Source organism: Suncus etruscus, chromosome 18 (assembly GCF_024139225.1).
Source record: "Suncus etruscus isolate mSunEtr1 chromosome 18, mSunEtr1.pri.cur, whole genome shotgun sequence".
Taxonomy (NCBI): domain Eukaryota; kingdom Metazoa; phylum Chordata; class Mammalia; order Eulipotyphla; family Soricidae; genus Suncus; species Suncus etruscus.
In genome coordinates, this window is record NC_064865.1 from 39,062,412 (window position 1) to 39,085,286 (window position 22,875).

General features: G+C 42.6%; 1 protein-coding gene across 3 annotated transcripts in view; it reads left to right on the plus strand.

Annotated features, from left to right (window-relative positions):
- The window catches only part of ANKS1A (ankyrin repeat and sterile alpha motif domain containing 1A), a 220,569-nt gene that overhangs the window by 89,282 nt on the left and 108,412 nt on the right, over positions 1 to 22,875 (plus strand). For all 3 annotated transcript variants that reach the window (XM_049765237.1, XM_049765236.1, XM_049765238.1), the window contains exons 2-3: positions 8,265 to 8,345; positions 12,806 to 12,962. In XM_049765237.1, coding sequence (XP_049621194.1) covers positions 8,265 to 8,345; positions 12,806 to 12,962 — 238 coding nt within the window. The remainder of the gene's footprint in view (positions 1 to 8,264; positions 8,346 to 12,805; positions 12,963 to 22,875) is intronic.

A 22,875-nucleotide genomic window follows, 5' to 3' on the forward strand; every position in this document is an offset into this window, starting at 1 on the left:
TAGCTCTGTACTCAAGAATCACTCCTGGTGGGCTTGGGGATCATATGGGAGGCCAGAGATCGAGACCAGGTCATCTGTGTGCAAGGCAAACACGTTACCTACTGCACTATAGCTCTGGCCCCAATATACCTATTTTATAGTAGAAAATTCTCTTTTGTATTGTGGGACAATTTGAAAACAAGTATGAAAACTGAATCTCTTAGATTCCGCCATCCATTTCAGGCTTTGCTATTCTAATCTATATGCATTTTGGTTTAGAAAAGAGGTCATTGTATAAATTGTATAGACACACATTGCTTTTAATTCTTTGTCTGGAGAATGGTATTTGAATCCAGGTTTATTATAGGGATGCCAGGTCTGATGCCCCAGCATTTTTGTCAAAGAACAAATAACCCTCATATCAAAGCACACATATCTTCTCTTTTCACTTAAAATTTATCTCCAAGTTTTAATCTACTTTCTACATGCTTCTGAAGGTGGGCCACATCACATAAATAGCTACAGCTATTTGTGATTTAGCATTTTGTTGGTTTCTTTGTTTTGTTTTTGGGCTATACCTTGTAGTGGTCAGAGCTTAGTCTGGCTATATTCTCATGGGCCACTCCTGGCAGGCTTACAGGACCATAAAGTATGTCAGGGATCAAACCTGGATCGACTATGTGCAAAACAAGTATTATTTGCTCCAGGCTGTGTGATTTTAATTCTCTTTACTTTCTATAGTAAAATTATATTTTATATTACAGGGGGGCAGAGAGATAGCACAGTGGTAGGGCATTTGCCTTGCAAGCACCGATGGTGGTTCAAATCCCAGCATCGCATATGGTCCGTCCCACCCCCCATCCCCATGTCTGCCAGGAGCAATTTCTGAGCACAGAGCTAGGAGTAACCCCTGAGTACTGCCGGGTGTGACCCCCTAAAATATTATATTATTATTGTTTTGGGGCCAGACCAAGCTGTGCTCAGGGCTTAATCCTGGCTCTATGCTCTATGCTCTATGCTCAAGGATCCCTCCTGATGGGATCCTGATGGGGGCCATACGTGGTGCTGGATATTGAACCTGGGTCCCTCTGTGTGCAAGACAAGTGCCATACCGGCTATACCATCTTGCTGACTCCATAAATTTCCTAATTTTTTACATATTGCCACATTTGCTTTCTAGCATTTGCATTTCTGAATCTCCAGCCCAGATGATCTAATCTTAAACTGAGCAAAAAGAAAACCTTTTCCATGATGCTAGAACGTTAGACATCCATAAGCCAAAACAAAGCCAAAAATTGAACTGCAACCTAAGTGTCTTATAAAAATCAATGCAAGGGGGCTGGAGAGAGAGTATGGAGGTAAGACATTTGCCTTGTATGCAGATGTCTGTGGTTCGAATCCCGCCATCTCATATGGTCCCCTGAGCCTGCCAGGAACGATTTCTGAGCATAGAGCCAGGAGTAACCCCTGAGCACTGTCGGGTGTGATTCAAAAACCAAAAACCAAAAAAAAAAAAAAAAAAAAAAACCAAAAACAATGCAAGACTTGGGAGTTTGGCTCAGTGGTAGAGTACTTGCCTTGTAAGCGTAAGGCCGTGATTTTGATCCTCGATACCACCAAGTTTGTTTCATTTAATAAATGAAAATTCAATAGCGGCGAGGTAGCTCAAAGAAGTAGTACCATGTAGGAGGTCTTGGTTCAATCCCTCGCACTGTATGGTTCTCCTAGTTCTTCTAAGAGCATCCCCCAGTAATGCACCAAGAGTAGTCACTATGCACTGCCAGGTGTGGCCCATAATCAAAGGAGAAAAATTAACTCAAAATAGACCATAGATTTAAATTTAAATATGACCTAAAAGCCTGTACTGATAGTACAGGGGTTAATTTAAGATACTTGCCTTACATGCTGCCAACTCTAGTTTGATGCCCACCACCACCAGGAATGACTCCTGAGTACAGAATTAGCCTTACTATGGTATTATCACTCTGTTCCATAGAACATTATTATTAATAAAAAAAACAATGTATAGGGGCCAGAGCTGTAACACTAGGTAGACCATTTGCCTTGCACATAGCCAATCTGCGTTCCATCCCTGACATTCCACATGGTCCCCCGAGCACTGCCAAGAAATGACCCCAAGCACAGAGCCAGGAGTAAATCCTGAACACCTATTGGGTGTGGCCCAAAAAACAAACCAAAATAAAAAAAATAATAAATGAAAAAAAAATAGCGTATAGGGGCCAGAGAGATAGCACAGCTGTAGGGTGTTTGCCTTGTAAGCAGCTGATCCAGGATGGACAGTGGTTTGAGTTCAGCATCCCATATGGTTCCCTGTGCCTGCCAGGAGCAATTTCTGAGTACAGAGCCAGGAGTAACCCCTGAGCGCTGCTGAATGTGAACCCCCCCCCAAACCCCAACATTTAGGCATATTTTCATTTTGTTTTAAACAACATGAACATGGTAAAATACAGAGTGGAACATGAAAGTTTCTCCTCATATAGAGGCAGACAGGAAAGTGGCTTGGAGAGGGAAACTGGGAATATTGGTGATGGGAAATGTACACTGGTGAAGGGTGGTGCACATTCTATGACTAGGACTCAACCATGAATGATTTTGTAACCATGGTGCTTAAATAAAGTAATTATATTAAAAAAATACAAAGGAAGGTGAAGGATAGGGGGACTGATGAAGTGGGCTTGAAGCAGCGGGGGACAATGATGGTGGTGAGGCAAGAAAGTAGTGTAAGTTAAAACCATAAACTTTAATATAATTGTAAATATATGACCTAACTATAATAACTAGGTAATAAAAAAGAAGGGGCCAGAGAGATAGCATGGAGGTAGGGTATTTGCCTTGCATGCAGAAGGACGGTGGTTTGAATCCTGGCATTTCATATGGTCCCCTGAACCTGCCAGGAGCGATTTCTGAGTGAAGAGCCAGTAGTAACACCCCTGAGTGATGCCGGGTATGACCCAAAACACCCCCCAAAATAATAAAAAAGGAAAGTTCTTCCTCATGTTTGTCATGTCCCTGATAAGCATTTTCTCTCCAGAAATTGCCATTGTCAACACATAGTGAATACTTTGTTCCTCACCATCCACAGCTGAGAGAGAGAGAGAGAGAGAGAGAGAGAGAGAGAAAGAGAGAGAGAGAGAGAGAGAGAGAGAGAGAGAGAGAAAGAGAGAGAGAGAGAGAGAGAATACACATCTGTACACACAGTGACATCTTTCCATACTCATAAATACCCTGGTATCAGAATTCTTTCTGTCAGAATATTTTCTTGGTTTCTTTGTTTTTGGGTTTTTTTTTTTGGGGGGGGTGGGCGCACATTTGGCACTGCTCAGGGGTTACTCCTGGCTTTGCACTCAGAAATTACTCTTGGCACTGTTGGGGGAACCATCTGGGATGACAAGGATCAAACCCAGCTCAGATTCATGCAAGGCAAATGCCCTAACTGCTGTGCTATCTCTTTGGCCCCTTAGACTATTCTCTTTTCCAGTTGATTCTGCCATTTGCTTTTCTTTTCCTTTGTTGTTGATGATGGCTATATAATAATCCAGTTTGGGGGTATGCTTTATTTCCCCCTCCTCTATTCACTAATGCCAGTGGGTATTTAGGGGTTTTTGTTTTGTTTGTTTTGTTTTGGGGTCACACCTGTTTCAGTTTCAGAGTTTACTACAGCCTCTGGGCTTGTGTCAGTCCTGGACAGCCTTAGGGGGCTTTATGGGCTCTTGGGGGCTTGAAGTCTGATCTTTCCCATGCCAGGCTATTACCCTACCCACTATATATTGTGTCAGCCCCTGGACTTTAATTTTTCTTTTTTTGGGGGGGCCACAACTGGCTGCACTCAGGGGTTCCTCCTGACTCTACGCTCAGAAATAGCTCCTGGCAGGCTTGGGGGACCATATGGGATGCTGGGATTCGAACCACCGTCCTTCTGCATGCAAGGCAAACGCCCTACCTACAGGCTATCTCTCTGGCCCCTGGACTTTAATTTTTACTATTTCGGAGAGAGGGCACTCACTTGAGGCACCAGAAAGCAATTTCCAGCAATACTTGGACAAACAGGTCAACAGGTTCAATGCTCGGACCCAGTATTGTTTGCTGCTTAGGGCCTGCAGTGACCTACACCTGGTGGTGCTTGGTGACCTCCAAAGCTAACCCAGTAATAGAGTGCTGGAGTTCGGAGGGTACATGGTGCTGGGGAACAGTTAGAGGTCATGTGTCCCTAAATTCTGATCTTCTGCTGGTCCTTTCATTTTTTTTTTTAATGTTGTTGTTTTGTTTGGGGGCCACACTTGACAATCGCTGTTCAGGGGTTACTCCTGGTAGTGCTCATGGGGTCATGTGAGGTGGTCCACATGCAGGTCAAACACCCTAGCTGCTGTACTATCTTTCCAGGCCCTGGCTCTTTAAATTATAGTGAAGTGATATCCTGTGTAAGCGTGGGCCTCTGTGCACATGTGTTTCTGTTGGGTAGTTGCCTAGATGTGGAGCTGCTGGCTCAAGAGTGAAGACCTATTTTTGCTTTGGGTGGATATTGCCAAATGATCTTCCCCAAGGAAATCCACCGATTTGAACGCATACCAGTAATACTTCACAGTCCTTGTTTCTCTGGTATTTCTAAACACTTTATAATATAATTACTTCCATTTGTATCATTCTAATAAGTGAATAGCCATGTGTGATTATTTTAATTTGCTTCCATTAGTTTCTGTCTCTTGTAGATAGGATCTTAACTGATTTTGATTTCTGTTTTGTAGGAATTTCATCATGCTATCAGTTAATTGATAGTAATTTTTCATCTTTTGTTGACTGAACCTGCTTATTTATTAACAATCTTATTTATTTTCTATCAGTGGAATTGCTTCTGTTAATTCATGCAATTTGGCATAGTTAGGGTGGAGTAAATTTGTGTGCTTCATCCAAAGTCCTGATAAAATTTCCTCTGGATGGAAATCTCAGAGGGCTCATAGCCTTATCTGTGGGAGATTTCTGTTTTTTTTTTTTTTTTGAGATTTCTGTTTTAATCCCTGGCACTGCATTGTCCTCTGAGCGCTGCCAGGAGCGATCCCAAGCACTATGCTGGAAGTAGCCCCTGAGCAACTCCAAGAATCCTCATAGAAATATTTTTAATTAATTTTTTTGTTTAGCTTTTTTTTAACCCCACCCAGTGGTTTTCAGGGGTTCTGTGCTCATGAATCGCCCCTGTTGGTCCTTGGGGGGTAGGACATATTAGCAGTGCTAGGACTTGATTCTGGACTCAGGGTATGCAAAGCATAGGCTCAGCCTGTTGAGTATATCTGTTTAGATATATCCTGTATCTCTCTGACCTCATCAAAATTTTATATATGTATAATTTTGTTTCCTTCTCCTAGTATTTTATTATAATCTCTTCTGCCTTATTAGTAACGTTGTAGTTGTATATGATATGGCATGTGATAATCAACTTTCTATATCTTAGTTATCATCTCATCCTTTCTTTATTGATTGTAATTTAGGGCTAGTTTCAAATTTTTTATGTTGTAAAGAATACTGTTTCCAACATCTGAGCATAAAGACTGAGCCCAAATGCTTTTACTGATGAATATTTACGATCTTAGTGTCCTACATTTATGAGTTCTAAATAAACAAAGGTTTAGTATATAGCTACCCAGCTCATCTCAAACCCAAACCTAACAGTGATTACTATATAATAGTGATAGCACGAGCAGCAAAAATTTGCATTGAGCCTCACTCATGAATGAAGGCATGAAAATCCTAAGCAAATACTCAATAGAAGCTAGCTCTCAAGTAAAAAGTCCACTAACTTGATCATAATGAACATAAAAGAATAGTAAAGAATTATTCAAAATAGATTTGGTTTGGAGGTCATATCCAGCATGATTAGGAGTTACATGCCAACTCTGTGCTCAGGGGACCATGTGGTACCAGGTACTGAATGAACCCATGCCTCCTACATGCAGAGCATATGTCCAGTCCCCACTGAGCTATCTCCTGCCTGAGAATGGCTCAACAAACCAGCAGGTACTGTTGAGTAAATGTGGAAAGCTGTGATTATCTCCACAGATGCAGAAAATGCATTTAAATTAAAAAGTACTTCAAATAAGACACTTCTTTTTCACGTTACAGAATCTGTCTCCAGCCAATCGCCAACAGCAGTGGAGGTATTTTCATGAACACTAAAACAGAATAGGGATTCCTAATATATATTAGTGTGTGTGCATAGTGTGCGTTTTAATTTTTATTGCAGTACTATGAATTACATGCTTTTGTTTTACGCATTTGTCTTTTAAACATCATATCTATCATTGGAGTGCTTGCTTTCCTCCACCAATGTCCCAAGGACCTCACCTCTCCACCCCCTTCCCTTACTCAACTCTCCAGTTCTTTTGACTGTGTTCTCTCTTTTTTCCTTTTTTCTTTTTTCCTTCTTTCCCATTCCTCCCCTCCCTTTCCCTAACTTTCCTCTCCCCTGAAAAATTCATATTGACTATTTAATTTCAAGTGCTTTAGTTTTGATTTTGTTTGTAAGTATTGTGATTAGAGAAAATAGTTGATATGAGGGGCCAGAGAAATGGCATGAAGGTAGTGAGTTTGCCTTGCATGCAGAAGGATGGTGGTTTGAATGTTGGCATCCCATAATGTCCCCCGAGCCTGCCAAGAGCGATTTCTGAACGTAGAGCCAGGAATAACCCCTGAGCGCTGCCAGGTGTGACCCCCCCCCAAAAAATGTTGATACGATTTCTGTCTTTTATTTTTGTGGAGATATGTTTTATGAACTAGCATGTGGTCTTTCTTGGAGATTGCCCTGTGTACATTAGAGAGGAATGTGTACTCAGATTTTGGAAGCTGAAGGGCCCATATCTTTCATTTCTTCTTTGTTTTTGTTTGTTTGTTTGTTTGTTTGTTTTGGTGTTTTGGGCCACACCCGGCGGTGCTCAGGGGTTACTCCTGGCTATCTGCTCAGAAATAGCTCCTAGCAGGCGCGGGGGACCATATGGGATGCTGGGATCTGAACCAACCACCTTAGGTCCTGGATTGGCTGCTTACAAGGCAAACACCGCTGTGCTATCTCTCCGGCCCCTCGTTTCTTCTAAGGCCAGTGGGTTTTTTTGGTTGAGTTTTGGCCTAGTCAATCTATTCAGCAGTAATAGAGGAATATTACAATTTACTATATTGTGTTGCGGTCAGTCTCTTCCTTCATGTCTATTTGTTGTTTGAGGTATTAGGATAGTTCATCACTTAGTGCATGTTTAGGACTGTGAGTTCTTCGTGAGGTTTTGATCTATAATGAAAGTCCTTTTGTGACTTTATTTTTAAGGTCACATTCAGCTGTTTTCAGAGCTTACTCAGGGCTCTCTATTTAGGGATTACTTGTGGAAGGGCTCAGGGGACCAAATGGGTAACCAGAGATTGAACTTGGTTGGCCATGTGCAAGGCTTTGTCTATTGTACTCTATCCTGCACCCAGGATAGTATTTTTAAAGTTCTGGGCAGTGCACTAAAGTACAAAACTTAACTGCATTGGCCAACAATGAGAATTAAGGGACCAAAGTGATAGTACAACAAGTAGGGCACTTGCCTTGCACAAGGCCAGTCTGGATTTGATCCTTGACAATCACATATATCCCTCAAGAATCCTCAGGAGTGATTCTTGAGCCCAGAAAATAACCTCAGCATTGCTGGCTGTGGACCAAAAACCAAACCAAAACAAAACAAAATATAAAAAGAATTAAGACATAAGAATTGAAACTTTGGAGAGATGGGAAGGTAACTAAGAGAACCCAAATTCTATCCCTGGTACCATACTTCCTGGTCTCTGACCACCTCTTGTGTGCCATCTTGGTATCCCCTCCACCCTTCTTTCAAGTATTTCTCAAATGCTGAGGATTAAACCCGGGCCAGCTGTTTGCAAAACAAACACCCTACCCTAGTGGTCCTCAAACTTTTTAAACGAGGCCAGTTCACTGCCTTCAGACTGTTGGAGGGCTGGACTATAGTAAAAACAAAAACTATGAACAAATTCTTATGCACACTGCATATATCTTATTTTGAAGTGAAGAAACAAAACGGAAACAAATACAGTATGTAGCCCACGGGCCGTAGTTTGAGGACCACTGCCTCCGTTGTACTATCACTCCAGCTGCTGTCCATTTCTGGAGTAAATTGCTGCTTTTCCTTGTCAGGAGTCATATGGTGGTGACAGTTTGGCTAAACACACAGAGTTCTTCAAGTGACTAGTTGTCAGTTGGGTGTATGACTTCAGTCTTTGTCTCCCTCTAGCATCTGGAGGGGGCCGAATGTGAACTGCGTTGACAGCACCGGCTACACACCTCTGCACCATGCTGCTCTGAATGGCCATAAGTAAGTATTCCATCCTATCCACCCAAACCCTTGCTTTGCTTCCTTTAGAGAATTGCTAAAATATGGCACTGAGAATTTGAGAAAAAAGAAGAAAAAAAAAAACAACTTTAATCTCGGATTTTTTTTTTTTTGCACAGAATGGAGGTTCAGGTCACTCCTGGCAGTGCTTAGGAGATATTCCAGATGCTGTGGTTAGCAGGGGTGCGGGGGTTGTCAATCTTTAGTTTTATTTCTCATTTTTATTATAACATTACAATTTACCAAGTTGTTCATAATACAGTCATTTCAGACATTAAATGTTTGAACATTTAATTTCACCACCAATATGATCATTCCTTCACCAGTATCCCCAGTCACCCACCCACCACCCACCTCCATACAGGCACAGAAAAGTTACTTCATATTGCTTGCTACAACACAATTCAAATGATAAAATCTTAGATCAGGGACCGGAGAGATAGCATGGAGGCAGGGCATTTGCTTTGCATGCAGAAGGACAGTGGTTCGAATCCCGGCATCCCATATGGTCCCCTGAGCCTGCCAGGGGTGATTTCTGAGCATAGAGCCAGGAGGAACCCCAGAGCTCTGCCGGGTGTGACCCAAAACCCAAACCCCCCCCCCAAAATCTTAGATCAACTCAGGTCAATTTGAAATGAATGTTAGATATCTCCATGGTATTACTGAAGTTAGTGTCTAAGGTTTTACTGGGCTGTGGCTGGTGCTAGGTGAGCCTTCTGTATTGCTGTTTAGGCTCAGTAAGGCTGGTAGATTACTGTGTAACTTTCCCATCAGATTTCCTATGATACTACTGAACTGTCACTTCGAGATATTGAGATGTCATGTGGCTATAAATGGCCACATGGCCCAGCATTTATAAATCTAAAACAAAATAGATTGGAGATCTGATAAGATTAAGTCGTGGCTCTGGGCCCTTTCTGTCAGGGGGTGTTGGGGGTGGCATTGGGCTACTGTAGTCCATGCAGAAAGGGGAATCTGCCCACTCTTGGCTGAGCTCAGGAGACCCTGTGGTGTCTGGGATTGGACTGAGATCAGCTGCCTGTAAAGACAGTACCTTAGCCCCATACTGTATCTCTGACCCAGAATTCCTCTTTTTACGTAAATTTTCTAAAATTCTTTCTACCCACTTGCCGCCCAGAGGTTAAGTTTTACCTTTTCTTCTCTTTTTTGGGCAGAATTTCCCAGACAGTGCTAGGGCCACTCCTGGAGATAACTGGATCTGTCCACAAATTCTGAACATCCCAGTATTTGTACCCAGTGATGCAGTACTGCTGGGACAATTTGCTGTTGGGACCCACTAGGGCCACCCCTCTGGGGCCTCCTGAATGCCCAGCATGTGCTCCAATCCTTTGAACTGTCTCCCAGCTCCAAGTTTTATATTTTATTTTAGTTTTTGGTTTTTGGGTCACACCTGGTGGTATTCCTGGCAGGCTTAGGGGATGCTGGAGATTGAACCTGGGTCCATCTCAGGTTGGCTGTGTGCAAGGCAAGCACCCTACTGCTGTGGTGCTGCTATGGCTTTAAGTCTTAAATTTTAACATGTTCATTCTTTTCCCTTCCACACAATATGAAGGATCAATTTTGGGGCAGTCACGTCATAAAGGGGCTGGAAAACTATTAGGTAATCATCCCCTTTGTAAACTGAAAATACATTGATCATGAGAAATATATTAATGGTCATATTTCCATTAAAGTTTTTATTCACTTTGTCTTTGTTTGGGGGCCATATCCAATAGTGTTTAAGGCTTACTCTATGCTCAGGAATCTCTCTTGGCAGGGCTTGGGGGACTATATATGGTGCCAGGGATTAAACCCTGTTGAGCTGCATCTAAGGCAAGCACCCTGCCTTTACTATTACTTTGTCCCTTACTTTGTCATTTTGCTTGCCTTATAAAATTATCCTTGTCAACAACAAAGACAATTTGTGCATATGTGTTTGACTTTTGGGTCACACCCAGTGGTGCTCAAGGCTTACTCCTGGCTGTATACTCTGGGTCATCCTTGGAGGTGCTCTAAAACTAAGTATATGTAGTGCCAACAATTGAAGCTGTTAGCTATGAGTAAGGCAAGCACCCTATCCACTATACTCTCTTCATATCTCAAGAGGAACTATTTGAAAAAATTGGAGTTACTCAAGGCTTGAGACCTGTGGCCACTCAAGGCAGAATCAGGCCAGGTGCCAGCTAGTGGTGTCAGGGGCTGTGGGAGCCACAACTCTCAGTGATGGTCCACCAAGGCTATACCCAGTGGTATTGACAGATCATCAGGATTATAGCCAGTAGTGCTGAGGGTAAGGGGAGACATAGGTGTCAGGGTGGAGCTCAGGGTTTTTACGCATGTACTCCAGCCCTTTGAGCTATCTTCCTGGCCCCCTGAGAACCATTGTTTTAAGGGAAAAGCATGTACATATAATAAAGCTTGCTTAATTCTATAAGTATAAAGAAGTTATCAGGAAAAAGGTGGGATTTGTGTGGAAAGTTTTCTAGAGATGTTCTTTGGGGGGAGTTTGAGAGGAAACGGTATATTGCTTTGATGATTTGGTAGCCAAATAGGGTGCTTGCTGCACTTTAAGGGAGAAAGTTGTAATAGGTTGGAGTATAAGGAATACATTTTCCAGGATATGGAAAAGTGGAAAACAGAGTAACAGAATACAGGGTGTTTAGGAGAGTTGAAGGCATAATGCTGTAGACTGTAGAGGTGCACAGTTTTATTTGAGGGGGCAGGGTCCCCTCATTGTAGATTTTCCAGAGTGCAACACTTGGAAAACACCTTAGATATTAACACCTCAGGTGTTAATAATACCTTACACCAGGTGAATGAGTGAATACCTTAGGTGAAAAATACCTTACACCTTAGGTCAGGGGTCTCAAACTCAATTTACCTATGGGCTGCAGAAGGCAAAGTCGGGTGATCCTTGAGTGCAAAGTCAGTAGTAAGCCTTGAACATTGGGGGGTGTGACCCAAACAACTAAAACAAAACAAAACAAAACAAAAAAAGATTCCTCTAGGGCAGAGCCACAAAATGTTGTACGGAGGGCCACAAACGGCCGTTTGAGGGAGTTTGAGAACCCTGCCTTAGATGAATGAGTGAATACCTTAACACCTCAGGTATTTTATCAATTGTGTGATATTGTCCCAGCCTAAAAATGTCAGTGTGCCAGGAACAGCAGTGATTGCTACCCTACCCTTCCTTTAAACTTCTAATATATTGAATCATGATCCTTATGGGGCTTTGGGGTCTTATTTTTGTTTTGGGGCCACATCCAGATGTGTGCAGGACTTTCTCCTGGCTCAGCACTCAAGGATCACTGCTGGCAGGACTCGTGGGACCACATGTGGTACCAGGGATCAAACTCTGGTTGGCTCTGTGCAAGGCAAGAGCCCTACTCTTGCAAAAGCCCTGCTTGCCATACTATCTGTTCATCCCCATGTGATCCTTATGTTTGTTTGTTTGTTTATTTATTTATTTATTTTTTTTTTGGTTTTTCAGACCACATCCGTTTGATGCTCAGGGGTTACTCCTGGCTAAGCGCCCAGAAATTGCCCCGGGCTTGGGGGGACCATATGGGATGCCAGGAGATCAAAACACGGTCCTTCCTTGGCTAGCGCTTGCAAGGCAGACACCTTACCTCTAGCACCACCTCGCCGGCCCCCCCCTTATGTTTATTTTATAGTCAATTTAGGTTTCACTAGCAAGAGACCCTACTTAAATGGGGCAACCTGCATTACCACATCACTCATAAATAATTCATAAGTTAATTCATAAATGAATCTATAGACAGCCTCTGCCTGGCTCGAATAGTTGGGTACCCTAAATTAAAGCAAATCTTCAGCAACTGTAGCCTGTTAACTAAGATGATCTCCAGTTCTGATTATATTTACAGTGGGGGTTTTCTTTGACCTTCTGTGCATAGTAATAAGTATACACTTGTACCTGTCTAATTAGTGGTGTTGCCCAGAAGAAAGTCAAGTCCTCCTTTCTGGATGTATCAAATGATCCCATATGTGCCTGGCTTATATGTGCAGCAACTGTAATTCTGTTCTGCTTGACTTTCAGCTGCCACATCACAAAATGCTCTGAATCATGTGGTGAATATTTATCTTGCATGACTACGTTTATGTAAATTCTATCCCCAAATGCTGTTCAAACACCACAAACAAGGACACATTACAGGGTTTACACAAGGAGACCAGACGTTCTCAAAAGAGTGAAAAATAAATGGATTATCTTGAAAGCTGAAGTGAATAAGGAGATGATACGTCAGTTTAGTGTGTGGCTCGCTGAAACGAAAGGCAAAGCCTGGGCGATGAGCTCACGGAGAGATAGGAGCCAAGTGAGATAATGTCTGTGAGCCGTTCTCATGGTATACAAAGAAATGCAAAGAGCTGCCATGCGAAGTCTTGTAGGCTGTGCAAACTCATGATTGATTTTTGCCTCCTAGGGATGTGGTTGAGGTTCTTCTGAGGAACGACGCGCTGACCAACGTGGCTGATTCGAAAGGCTGTTACCCTCTGCACTTGGCAGCTTGGAAAGGGGATGCCCAGATTGTGCGGTTGCTCATTCACCAAGGGCCCTCACATACCAGAGTCAACGAACAGGTCCGAAGGGAGGGACGCTTCCCTCCATTCCTCTTAGCCAGACCTCGGCTTCTCCTTCCCTGTCTCAGTCCCAGGGTGTGAGTCTCAGTGAAGCAGCTGGCCTGCCCTACTCCTAACCCCCCTCTTCTCTGTAATGCTCCACGCAGTGCAGAGGAGAAACCTGGGAAGATGCACTTGAGTCTCACAGATTAGAATAGTATTAGAATAGTAGCACTTCATTCACACAATTCAAGAAATCCACAAAGCCAGCAAATATAGTTTCTAACTAGTGGATTATGTTAGCTGTAAATTGTCGGGCTAGTGCTATGTGAACTTGTGAACAGAAACACCCCCCACCTCCCAGTGTGGACGAGCCCTGTGGAAATGCATGCTGTGGCTTCACAAACACCACCACACGAAGCAGTGGAAGTAACACATGCTCGAGCTGGGACGTAGACTCACAGAAAACTGTGAATGGAGGTCAGAAGTGATTCAACAGGATGTCATCTGATGTTCATTCCCGAGTGGGCATACTTTGACAATGGAGAGGTAGTCTTAGAAAATAAATGCAGCATTTAACAAAAGTACCTTACAGGAACCTTACAGTCACCCACTCTTCTACAATATGTTCTTAAAATGGATTTCTCTGGGAAAGCTATACTTAAATGATTCTCTAATAAAAGCATATTCCCTAGAGTTTGGGTCTGAGAGGATATGGGCTTTTCCTTGATGATAGGCCTCATTTTCTCCTGTTTGGAATTGAAGCAGCTACATTTTTTCCCCCTTTAGTTCCTGGAAAGAGAGGTATGTGAATCTCAATAAGCTAGATCTATTTTCCTAATGACTTTGCTGAAAGGAGATTGTTAAATTATGTATAGGATTAGATCAGGGTTATTCCTTTAAGGAAAAAAAACAACAGGAAATAATTCTGCCAAGATGGTCCATCATCAAGAGCCAAGCAAGTTCTCATCGAGCTGTTAGGAGCTCACGTTGGGCTCGGAGAAGGATAACTGCTTTGATATGGGAGAGAAGGAAAGATGGCTCCCAAGTCCCACAGACTAGAGATAGCGAATATTTGGCTGTGGATCAGCGTCCTCTTTCCTTTTGGTTGTGTTTTCTGGATAGCTGAGCCACAGACATTTACAGTAATCACGAGGATCTTTGTATTCCTCCTGGCTAAGGGGTAACTCTTCTCTGTAGGAAGCTAGGATATTTGCTTTGGACTAATACTCCTTAACATTAAAAACTAATTCCCTGTTAAAATCCTTATCATTCAAGAAATTTTCAGCAACTATTTCTTTTTTTGTTTGTTTTTTGTTTTTTGTTTTTTGGGCCACTCCCGGCGGTGCTCAGGGGTTACTCCTGGCTGTCTGCTCAGAAATAGCTCCTGGCAGGCACAGGGACCATATGGGACACCGGGATTCGAACCAACCACCTTTGGTCCTGGATCGGCTGCTTGCAAGGCAAACGCTGCTGTGCTATCTCTCCGGGCCCTCAGCAACTATTTCTAATTCTGTGTTGGCCCACTTTTGCCTTAGATACAGCTGCTTGAATTTTTGAGCCCTTTAAGAGTGACCTTAGCCAGTCCTCCTCACTGCCACCTCCTGCCTGGATTTTTCCATCAATAGGTGGGATGCCAGTCCCATGCCCAGAGAACTTGGCAGTCAGGTGGGTGGGGCAGGGCCTCATTAAGACATCTGCCTGCAGTAGCTTGAAGAGCCTAGAGTAGTTACAAGCTGCACATTGATTTATAAGAAGCCATTAATGTGGTTCCAGCTTGGGTAGGGAGGCGGGGTGGTGAGTGCCGTGCCCTGGAGGGTGTCTACCCCATTAACTTCCATTTGAAGGATCCAAATCCAAATTATCCTAATGTTGAGCCCCTTAGGGCTGTGCATTGCTTTGAAATATTTCATCCATTTTATCATCACATTTTCTTTTCCTCTCCTTTTTGTAGAATGCTCTTGAGATCAAAGAACTCAAAAAGTACGGCCCTTTTGACCCTTATATCAATGCCAAGGTGTGTACTTTGCTGTCAGGTTTTCTCTGCATCATTTCTCCGAGCTGACCTCTCTCCTGGGTCTCCTCTGACTTCCTTTCACTCTTATTCTCTACTTGGGCTTCTCCTTGTCACTCTAACAGTTGTCGCTTCAGCCCATCTGCTTCTGGCTTGTCTGGGAATAATGGGAAAAATCAATCAGTGGGGTTTGGTTTTGTAGTTAAATACCGATAGTCATTCTGGAAAGGTTGGGAGCTCTTCCGGGAATATTTGAAAGGCATAGGTTTGGCAGGAGAGAAATAAAAGGATGTATTTACATGCATAGGTATTGTGATTTCAAGATCATATAAAGATGTCAAGCTTGTTTACTTTTAAACCAGTGCAAACAAGATTAAATTATGCTTCTTGGCTATTTTAATCTTTATTTTTTTTGAAGTGGACTCTAATTTGTTGTAACTTGTGGATCTACAGGGAATGAACATTCTAAATCTAGCCCATTATATCCTATAGTTGTTGCTTGTGGCTCATCTCCTGTGCTTGCCTTTCTTCCCGGGGCTTTCAGCTGTGGTCTCTTCTCCCTAATCATTAACTTCTCTCTTTACTTGGTGACTCTCAGACCTTGGAAGGGCCCTGAAATGGGAAATTCTGCTTTAAGGATGAGCAAGACACTTGCTTGGGGCCGTCCCCTCTCTGAGACTTGGGCAATAAATGCTTTGATAGATCCTCGGACAGCCCAGCCTTTCACCAGCCTCATCTGGATGCAGCATTAGTAGGTTTGAATTGGTGGTAGCCTTGATACTCAGAGCGCTCACCTGTTGTTTTTGATGGAGTTTTCACATGGGTGAGTTTTGTTTTTCAGCAACATCTGGAGTTTGGTTAATATATGCTGCTTTTATTCACGTTAGCTACTTTTCTCTTGCTCTGAAAACATCCGCAGGGAAAAAAAACCTGTACTTCTACATGATTGCATGCACAAGACAGTTTGTTTTACTTTGAGAAATGTGTAGGAAGCGAAGCTCTTACAAGACTAGACCCAGGCGAGTCCTGCGGGAGATTTTCTTCAGCTGGGAGGCATCAGTGGTGAAACACAAGTTGATCTGTGGGATACATGTGTTGGCGTTTGTCAATGTCCCCTTCTTTCAGTTCTGTTTTCTAGCCTTCAAAATACCTTAGATTTCTTGTGTTTTTTGAAATAGAATGATAGTGTTGGAAACTTTAACAGCTAACTGCCTTTTTTTTCCCCGGCAATGCTCAGGGGTTACTCCTGGCTCTATGCTCAGAAATCGCCCCTGGTAGGCTCTGGGGACCATACGGGATGCCGGGATTCGAACCACCGTCCTTCTGCATGCAAGGCAAACGCCCTACTGCTACGCTATCTCCGGCCCAATAGCTAACTTTCAAATCAGGCCTGAATTTGAATTTTGTGCTGCCATAGAATTCCTCAGTTGAAGAAGTCACTTAATTTTTCTGAGTCTCAGTTTCCTCTTTATAAAAGAGGATATGATCTGTCTTCTGGTTTGTTTTGGAGTTTCAAAAGATAATTTACATAAAGTTAATAGATCTGGTAACTAGTAATATTTGAGATTCTAATTTACAGAAACTATGCAAGGTAGTGTTTGTGAAACTGTGTTTTAGAATTTAGCTTAGGATAGTAGTTTATGAAGCTTTATAACATTGTTCAGTTAGTCTATTCAGTGTTCCATTTTGGGAAGAGGCGCCTTTGGTTCTTTTTGTTTTGTTTTGGGGGCACTCTCAACTCTCATGGCTTATTCCTGATCCTACATTCAGAAATCACTTTTGGTGGAGATTTGGGGACTAGATGAGGCACTGGGGTTGAATCCAGGTCAGTCATGTACAAGGAAAGTGCCTTTAATCACTGGATTATCTCTCTTGGCTCAAAAACTGATTGTTGAAAGCACATTTCTCTTGGTTTTTGTACCAATAAAATAATTTTGTGAATGAAACAGGACATACTTTAGTTTTTGGAAATACAGTACTTTTCCTTTTCCCCTTTCTCTACCTGCCCCTCCCCACCACATCCCCAAAATCAAATGATGCTAGTCACATTATGTGGTAAAGCTGGATTGTGCAGAATGCAACCCTTTCTTCAGAGTCTTAGAATCTGTCCCTCTGTGCCCTCCAGTTTTATCCTGACCATATCTTGCTTTTCACTGACAGCCTTGCATCAGGAATTGATTTACTAATGTACATTGTGTGCTAAGGACTATCACATACCTGTAGAAATTGGGGTTTCTTGGATGCCTTTGCTGGGAGCAGAGGTAGCTTTAGTTTCCAGGGTCCTTGCTCCCTTTTAGCAAGTCAGGACAAGCCTATTCAAATGTAAATCGTTTTTAGCTACAGTGGAATTAGTGAAATTGTTTATTTCTTTAAAATACTTAAAGTAGTCTCAATAGTCAGATTTGTTTGGGAGAGTGCTGTTTCTCAGCACACTTAAGGACTACAGCTTAACTGCAGAGCCTGCAGTTATTCAAACTAGCATTTCTTTAAGTCTTTTCTCACCCTGTGGCTCAGTTGTTTCTTTCCTGTGCTCTCCCTGAGCGTCAGATTGACCCTCTCGTCTTTTGTTCTTGCCCCCTTAGAATATCCTGGCTACATGGCCCCCATTTGAGCAAAACTGATCTAAGTTAATCGTCTCTACTTACTGATGAACTAACAACTCATCAGAAACACCGAACAATTTCTTAAATACAACTTTTTATTAAAAAGGGTTTTCAAAAAAAAAAAAAAATTTAAAAAAAAAAAAAAAGGGTTTTCAGGCATTGGAGAGATAGTACAGCTGGTAAGGCATTTGCCTCGCATAGAGCCAATGTAGATTATATCTCTGGCACCACATATGTTTTCCCAGAACTGCCAAGGTGACCCCTGAGCAAAAATCAAGGAATAACCTCTGAATACAGCCAAGTAGGACTCCAAAACCAGTGCAGGGTGGTTTCCAAGTGCTGTTGGTATGGCTTAGTGATAAGTCACATGCTTTGCATGTGTGAAATCTTCAATTTGATTCTTGGCACATGAAATACATAACATTTTTAGTTAATAAAAATTATAGGTATAATATATTAAAGTTTATTGGACTCTTCTAAATTCCCTGATTCTTTTTATTGTTGTCTTAGTGCTTTGGTTTTGAGGCCACACCGTGCTATGCTCAGGGTTTAATCCTAGTTCTGTGCTCAGGCATCACTCCTGGGGTGGTTGGTAGATAATATGGGGTGCCAGTGATTAAACCCAGTCTACACGGCACAAGGCAAGCACCCTACCCACAATACTATCTTGCAAGTCTCATACATTTTCTAACTCTTGACATTTTGTCACATTTGTTTTCTATTATGCAATTGTTACAGTTGATGATACACTTTTTTTTTTTTTTTTTGGTTTTTGGGTCACACCTGGCAGTGCTCGGGGGACCATGTGGGGTGCTGGGATTTGAACCATCGTCCTTCTGCATGCAAGGCAAATGCCTTACCTCCATTCTATCTCTCTGGTCCCTGATGATAAACTTTTAAGAGGCATGGGCATTATGATTCTTCAACCTTAAATACTTGAACATATTGGGCCCGGAGATATAGCATGGAGGTAAGGCATTTGCCTTTCATGCAGGAGGTCATTGGTTCGAATCCCGGCGTCCCATATGGTTCCCCATGCCTGCCAGGAGCAATTTCTGAGCCTGGAGCCAGGAATAACCCCTGAGCACTGCCGGGTGTGACCCAAAAACCACACACACACACACACACACACACACACACACACACACACACACACACACACACACACACACACACGAACATGTTTCTCCTAAGAACAAGGATGCTTACTTATATAGATACAAGATTCAGATTACCAGCATTGACATGATACTGGTATTTAATATAGAATTCATCTTTAAATTTCAGCACTTGCCTCAGTGTCCTTTAGAACAATAACAAAAAAAAAAGGGGGTTGTATTTTTTTTTTTTTTTGGTTTTTGGGTCACACCCGGCTCCTGGCAGGCTTGGGGGACCTTATGGGATGCTGGGATTTGAACCACTGTCCTTCTGCGTGCAAGGAAAATGCCCTACCTCCATGCTATCTCTCTGGCCCCTGGGGGAAAGGAGCTGTATTTCTTACCTAGGTTTCGATTCAGGACCGTAGCCCATCTGGAAAGATCTTTGTTTCATAGTCTTTCATGACATTGCCATGTTAAAAATGTGTAGGCCAGTGGTCTTGTAGACTCTTTTGGTTTGAGTTTGCTATTTCCATCCTGGTTAGATGCCAGTGATGCCACAGAGCCATCATCCTATTTAGTGCACCACAATCACAAGGTCCACAGGATTACTTTGTCTTATTCTCGATGATCATTAAAGGGTTAATTAGGTGCTTCCAGTTTTGGTAAGATCCTTAATGATCGTTTTTCTGGGCTTTATCCTCTCAGTTGCCACCTTGGTAAGTCATAAGTCCTGGGGTGTTGGATTTAGGATTTATTACTTTTAAGTTCCCAGTTTCAGAGAAACACTCATCCCGCAGGATCCTCTCTCTCACCTGAAAAGTGGACTTCATTCCCTTATTTTGTTTCTTTCTCTTGGTGACAAATAGAATGAACTGCATGGCAACCTCTCGTTTGAGTTCATTGAGTTTTTATTTTTGTTTTCTGTTGATTGGTGTTCATCTCTCTTCCATCTTTGGGCCAGTGTTCTGCCTTCCAGAGCATTCCAAAATAATGCAACTCTTCTTCTTGGTGTTTCTTCATTGTCTTCTAAATCCCACTGGAATTGTCCTTTCATTACGCTTTTGTTATGTTTCTACTACGACCTGCTGTTAGTATAGTGAATTGGAGCTCAGCTGTCGTCCCTAAGTGACTTAGTTGTCAGTATGGTCAAGAGAGCACTTGGGTAGTAATCTAAGCACTGGGAGGCAATGGCCATTCCTTCATCTATGTGTATATATACATTTAAATATGCATGTATGCACACATATATTCTGTAGAAATAAGTTTATACATTGAATATAGTCTTCATACTGGGATAATTTTCTTTATAGGTATATTGACCTTATCAAGAAAAGATAAAAGTGAGTCTCAAGATGAGCAGAAATGGAGAGTTTATGCAAAGGCTTTAGGAAAATTGGGCTATAAAATGTCTGAAGTGAGATAATAAAGTACTATAAATAAATAAATAAAGTACTATAGTCATGATTATAGTAGTATGATTCTCACTGTAGTAAAATGGTTCTTGAATCTCTCAAGTTCTGAGCATTTGGCCTGACTTGGAAGGTGTGAAAGAGAAGGATTCCAGGTGGTCAGAATATGCTCTTGGAGCCCTTCACTTCCTCATGAGTTCATGAATAGATACTTCCCTGTACTGTTGTCAGACCCAAAGGGAAAATGTAATCAGAGCTCGTTGTGTGAGGCCTGTATTTAGAATCAAGAGATGTGGTCACCACAGAATTGGGGCAGAATAGGTCGCTTGCTTTGTACATGGTTAGCTTGGGTTCAATCTTTGATTTTCCTTATGGCTCCTGAGCTTCACTAAGAGTGATCCCTGGGGCCGGGCGGTGGCGCTGGAGGTAAGGTGCCTGCCTTGCCTGTGCTAGTCTAGGACGGACCTCGGTTCGATCCCCCGGCGTCCCATATGGTCCCCCAAGAAGCCAGGAGCAACTTCTGAGCGCATAGCCAGGAGTAACCCCTGAGCGTCACAGGGTGTGGCCCAAAAACCAAAAACCAAAAAAAAAAAAAAAAAAAAAGAGTGATCCCTGACACAGAGTCAGGAATAAGCCCTGAGCCTGAGCACCATCAGGTGTGCGTGTGCCCCCCCCCCCGCCCCTCAAATTACCACACCTTGTCTAGTAAGACAAACATTGGAAGCTGCTTCCTTCTCTGTGGATAATATTAAGTAGAGATGTGGTCAGACCATTTTTTTTTTTAAACACAGACAGGAAATTTGCTTGGTAATGAGCAAGATTTGGCTTTTAGCAAAGCAACTTTGTGGTAGCAACTCTAGTTCTAGTAAAACAAACAAAAAAACAGAGAAAGATTTCCTCCACCCTCAAGCATTCCTTGAATGCTTAAAAATTTTTATAATTTTTGGGACCAGAGAGATAGCACAGCCGTAAGGTGTTAGATGGACCTAGGTTCAATCCCCGTCATCCCACGTGGTCCCCCGAGCCTGCCAGGAGTGACTTCTGAGTGCAGAGACAGGAGTAACCGCTGAGTGCCTCCAGGTGTGGCCCAAAAAACAACAAAAATGTTTTATAGTCCTTCAAGCCCCAATATGTTTTTCCCAAAAAAAAGTAAGGACAAATTATTGTAGTTGTTGGGAGGCAGTATCTGCGTCAGAGTAAGTGAAAGTTTTGGGAATTGAAATTTTAGTAAGAAAATGCAGACTGTCTGCCTGAGCATTAGTAACAGCAGGTAGGATGCTTGTCCGACCCTGGTTCTATTCAAGCACCACCAGGAATGACTCCCAAATGCAGAGCAAGGAATAAGCCCTGAACATTGCTGTGTGTGCTCCAAAACAAACAAAAATAAAATGCAGACTTTCTTATTCCTTGCTGTCATGCTAATCTTGATGTAGAGCACTGAGAATTCTCTTAAGCTTTGGGGGTTGCCATTCTTCCCAGGGTCAACTCCAGAGTGCTGCTATGAGTTTTCTTGGATGTAGTTGTTCGTCTTCTCATAATGAGAAAGTGAAGTGACAGCCCTGAGTTGGCTCAGGGAATGCACACCCCAGCTTAGGAGGACATGGATATTCCATACGGATCTGTATAGTGAATTGCTTTCTGCCATGCCTTCCTCCCTCACTCCCTTCTTTCTCCAGACTTCTGGGTTGAAATGGGGTTTTTCCCCAGGCCCAGCTGTGTCACAGGAGGGCTTTGCTACCTGGTTGTGTTCTGGAGCCAGTGAAGGCTGTCTCACTTTCCCAGCTGCTGCCTCCCTGGTGTGTTTGAGCTCAGTTCTGCTTGTCTTTATTTGTGTGCATTCTTCTTTGCATGTAGCTCCCACTACCATCTTTTCTGTCCTTTCAGTAAAATTATGTTTGTTTGCTATTATTCTGGTCTTTTGAGGGCCTTGCTCCTGGCAGCTCTCCATTTTTCTGATCTATTTGGTGAGGCTGGAAAAAATGATGCAGTCAAATACCAGATCTAAAGCAGATGGAATCGCACGTATGTTTGGGTAACTGCTAATGTGTTACTTTAAAAAGTCATTCATAGAATTAAAACAGTGGAAACTCCTTTTTTCCCCCTCTCTCGATCACTGAAAGGTGCACAATATTGACCTGATACATACACCCCCCCCCCCCCCGTAAACTTTGTTTCTCCACAGAGGCAGAACCCTCCTGGACAAATGCAGGAATCCCAAGATGGTGTGGGGAAAATTCTTTTCATTAATGCTCCAATGGAATTGATTTTATCCCAGCTGTAGTGACATAGTCAAAGAAAAAATATACTTGTAATGATTGACATGCTGCTTCCCATGGTTGAGAAGGCACAAATTTCTGTCTTACCTCTAGATCCCACTTTTACTTTAAAACAAAATTGGCATTTAAAAGATCAGGGGGTTGTAAATTTGATTGATGGCAGTGTTATCACTTTGAATATTTTGCACCTCTCACACAAAGCATTCTTGTTTCTCGTGTCTGGGTATGTCATACATAGGAGCACCTGTTTTCACCATACCATAGGTTCTGCATGCATTGATCGGTGCAGGCTCCTGAGGAGGCACTGGGCCTCGCCCCATGTTGCTCTGTGACTAAGCCCAAGCATCTCCCTCCCCTAGAACTGGCTGTTGGCTGAAACTTAGACAGTGAATTGTGGTGCTCTGCTTGATTGCTTTCATTGGTGGCTGATTGATTTGCATGCAAGGTGGCTGGTTAATACGTGGATAACAAACTTTTCCCAAAAAAGCTTATTTGGAAGACACCAGATGGTCAATAAATCCAGAACTATAAG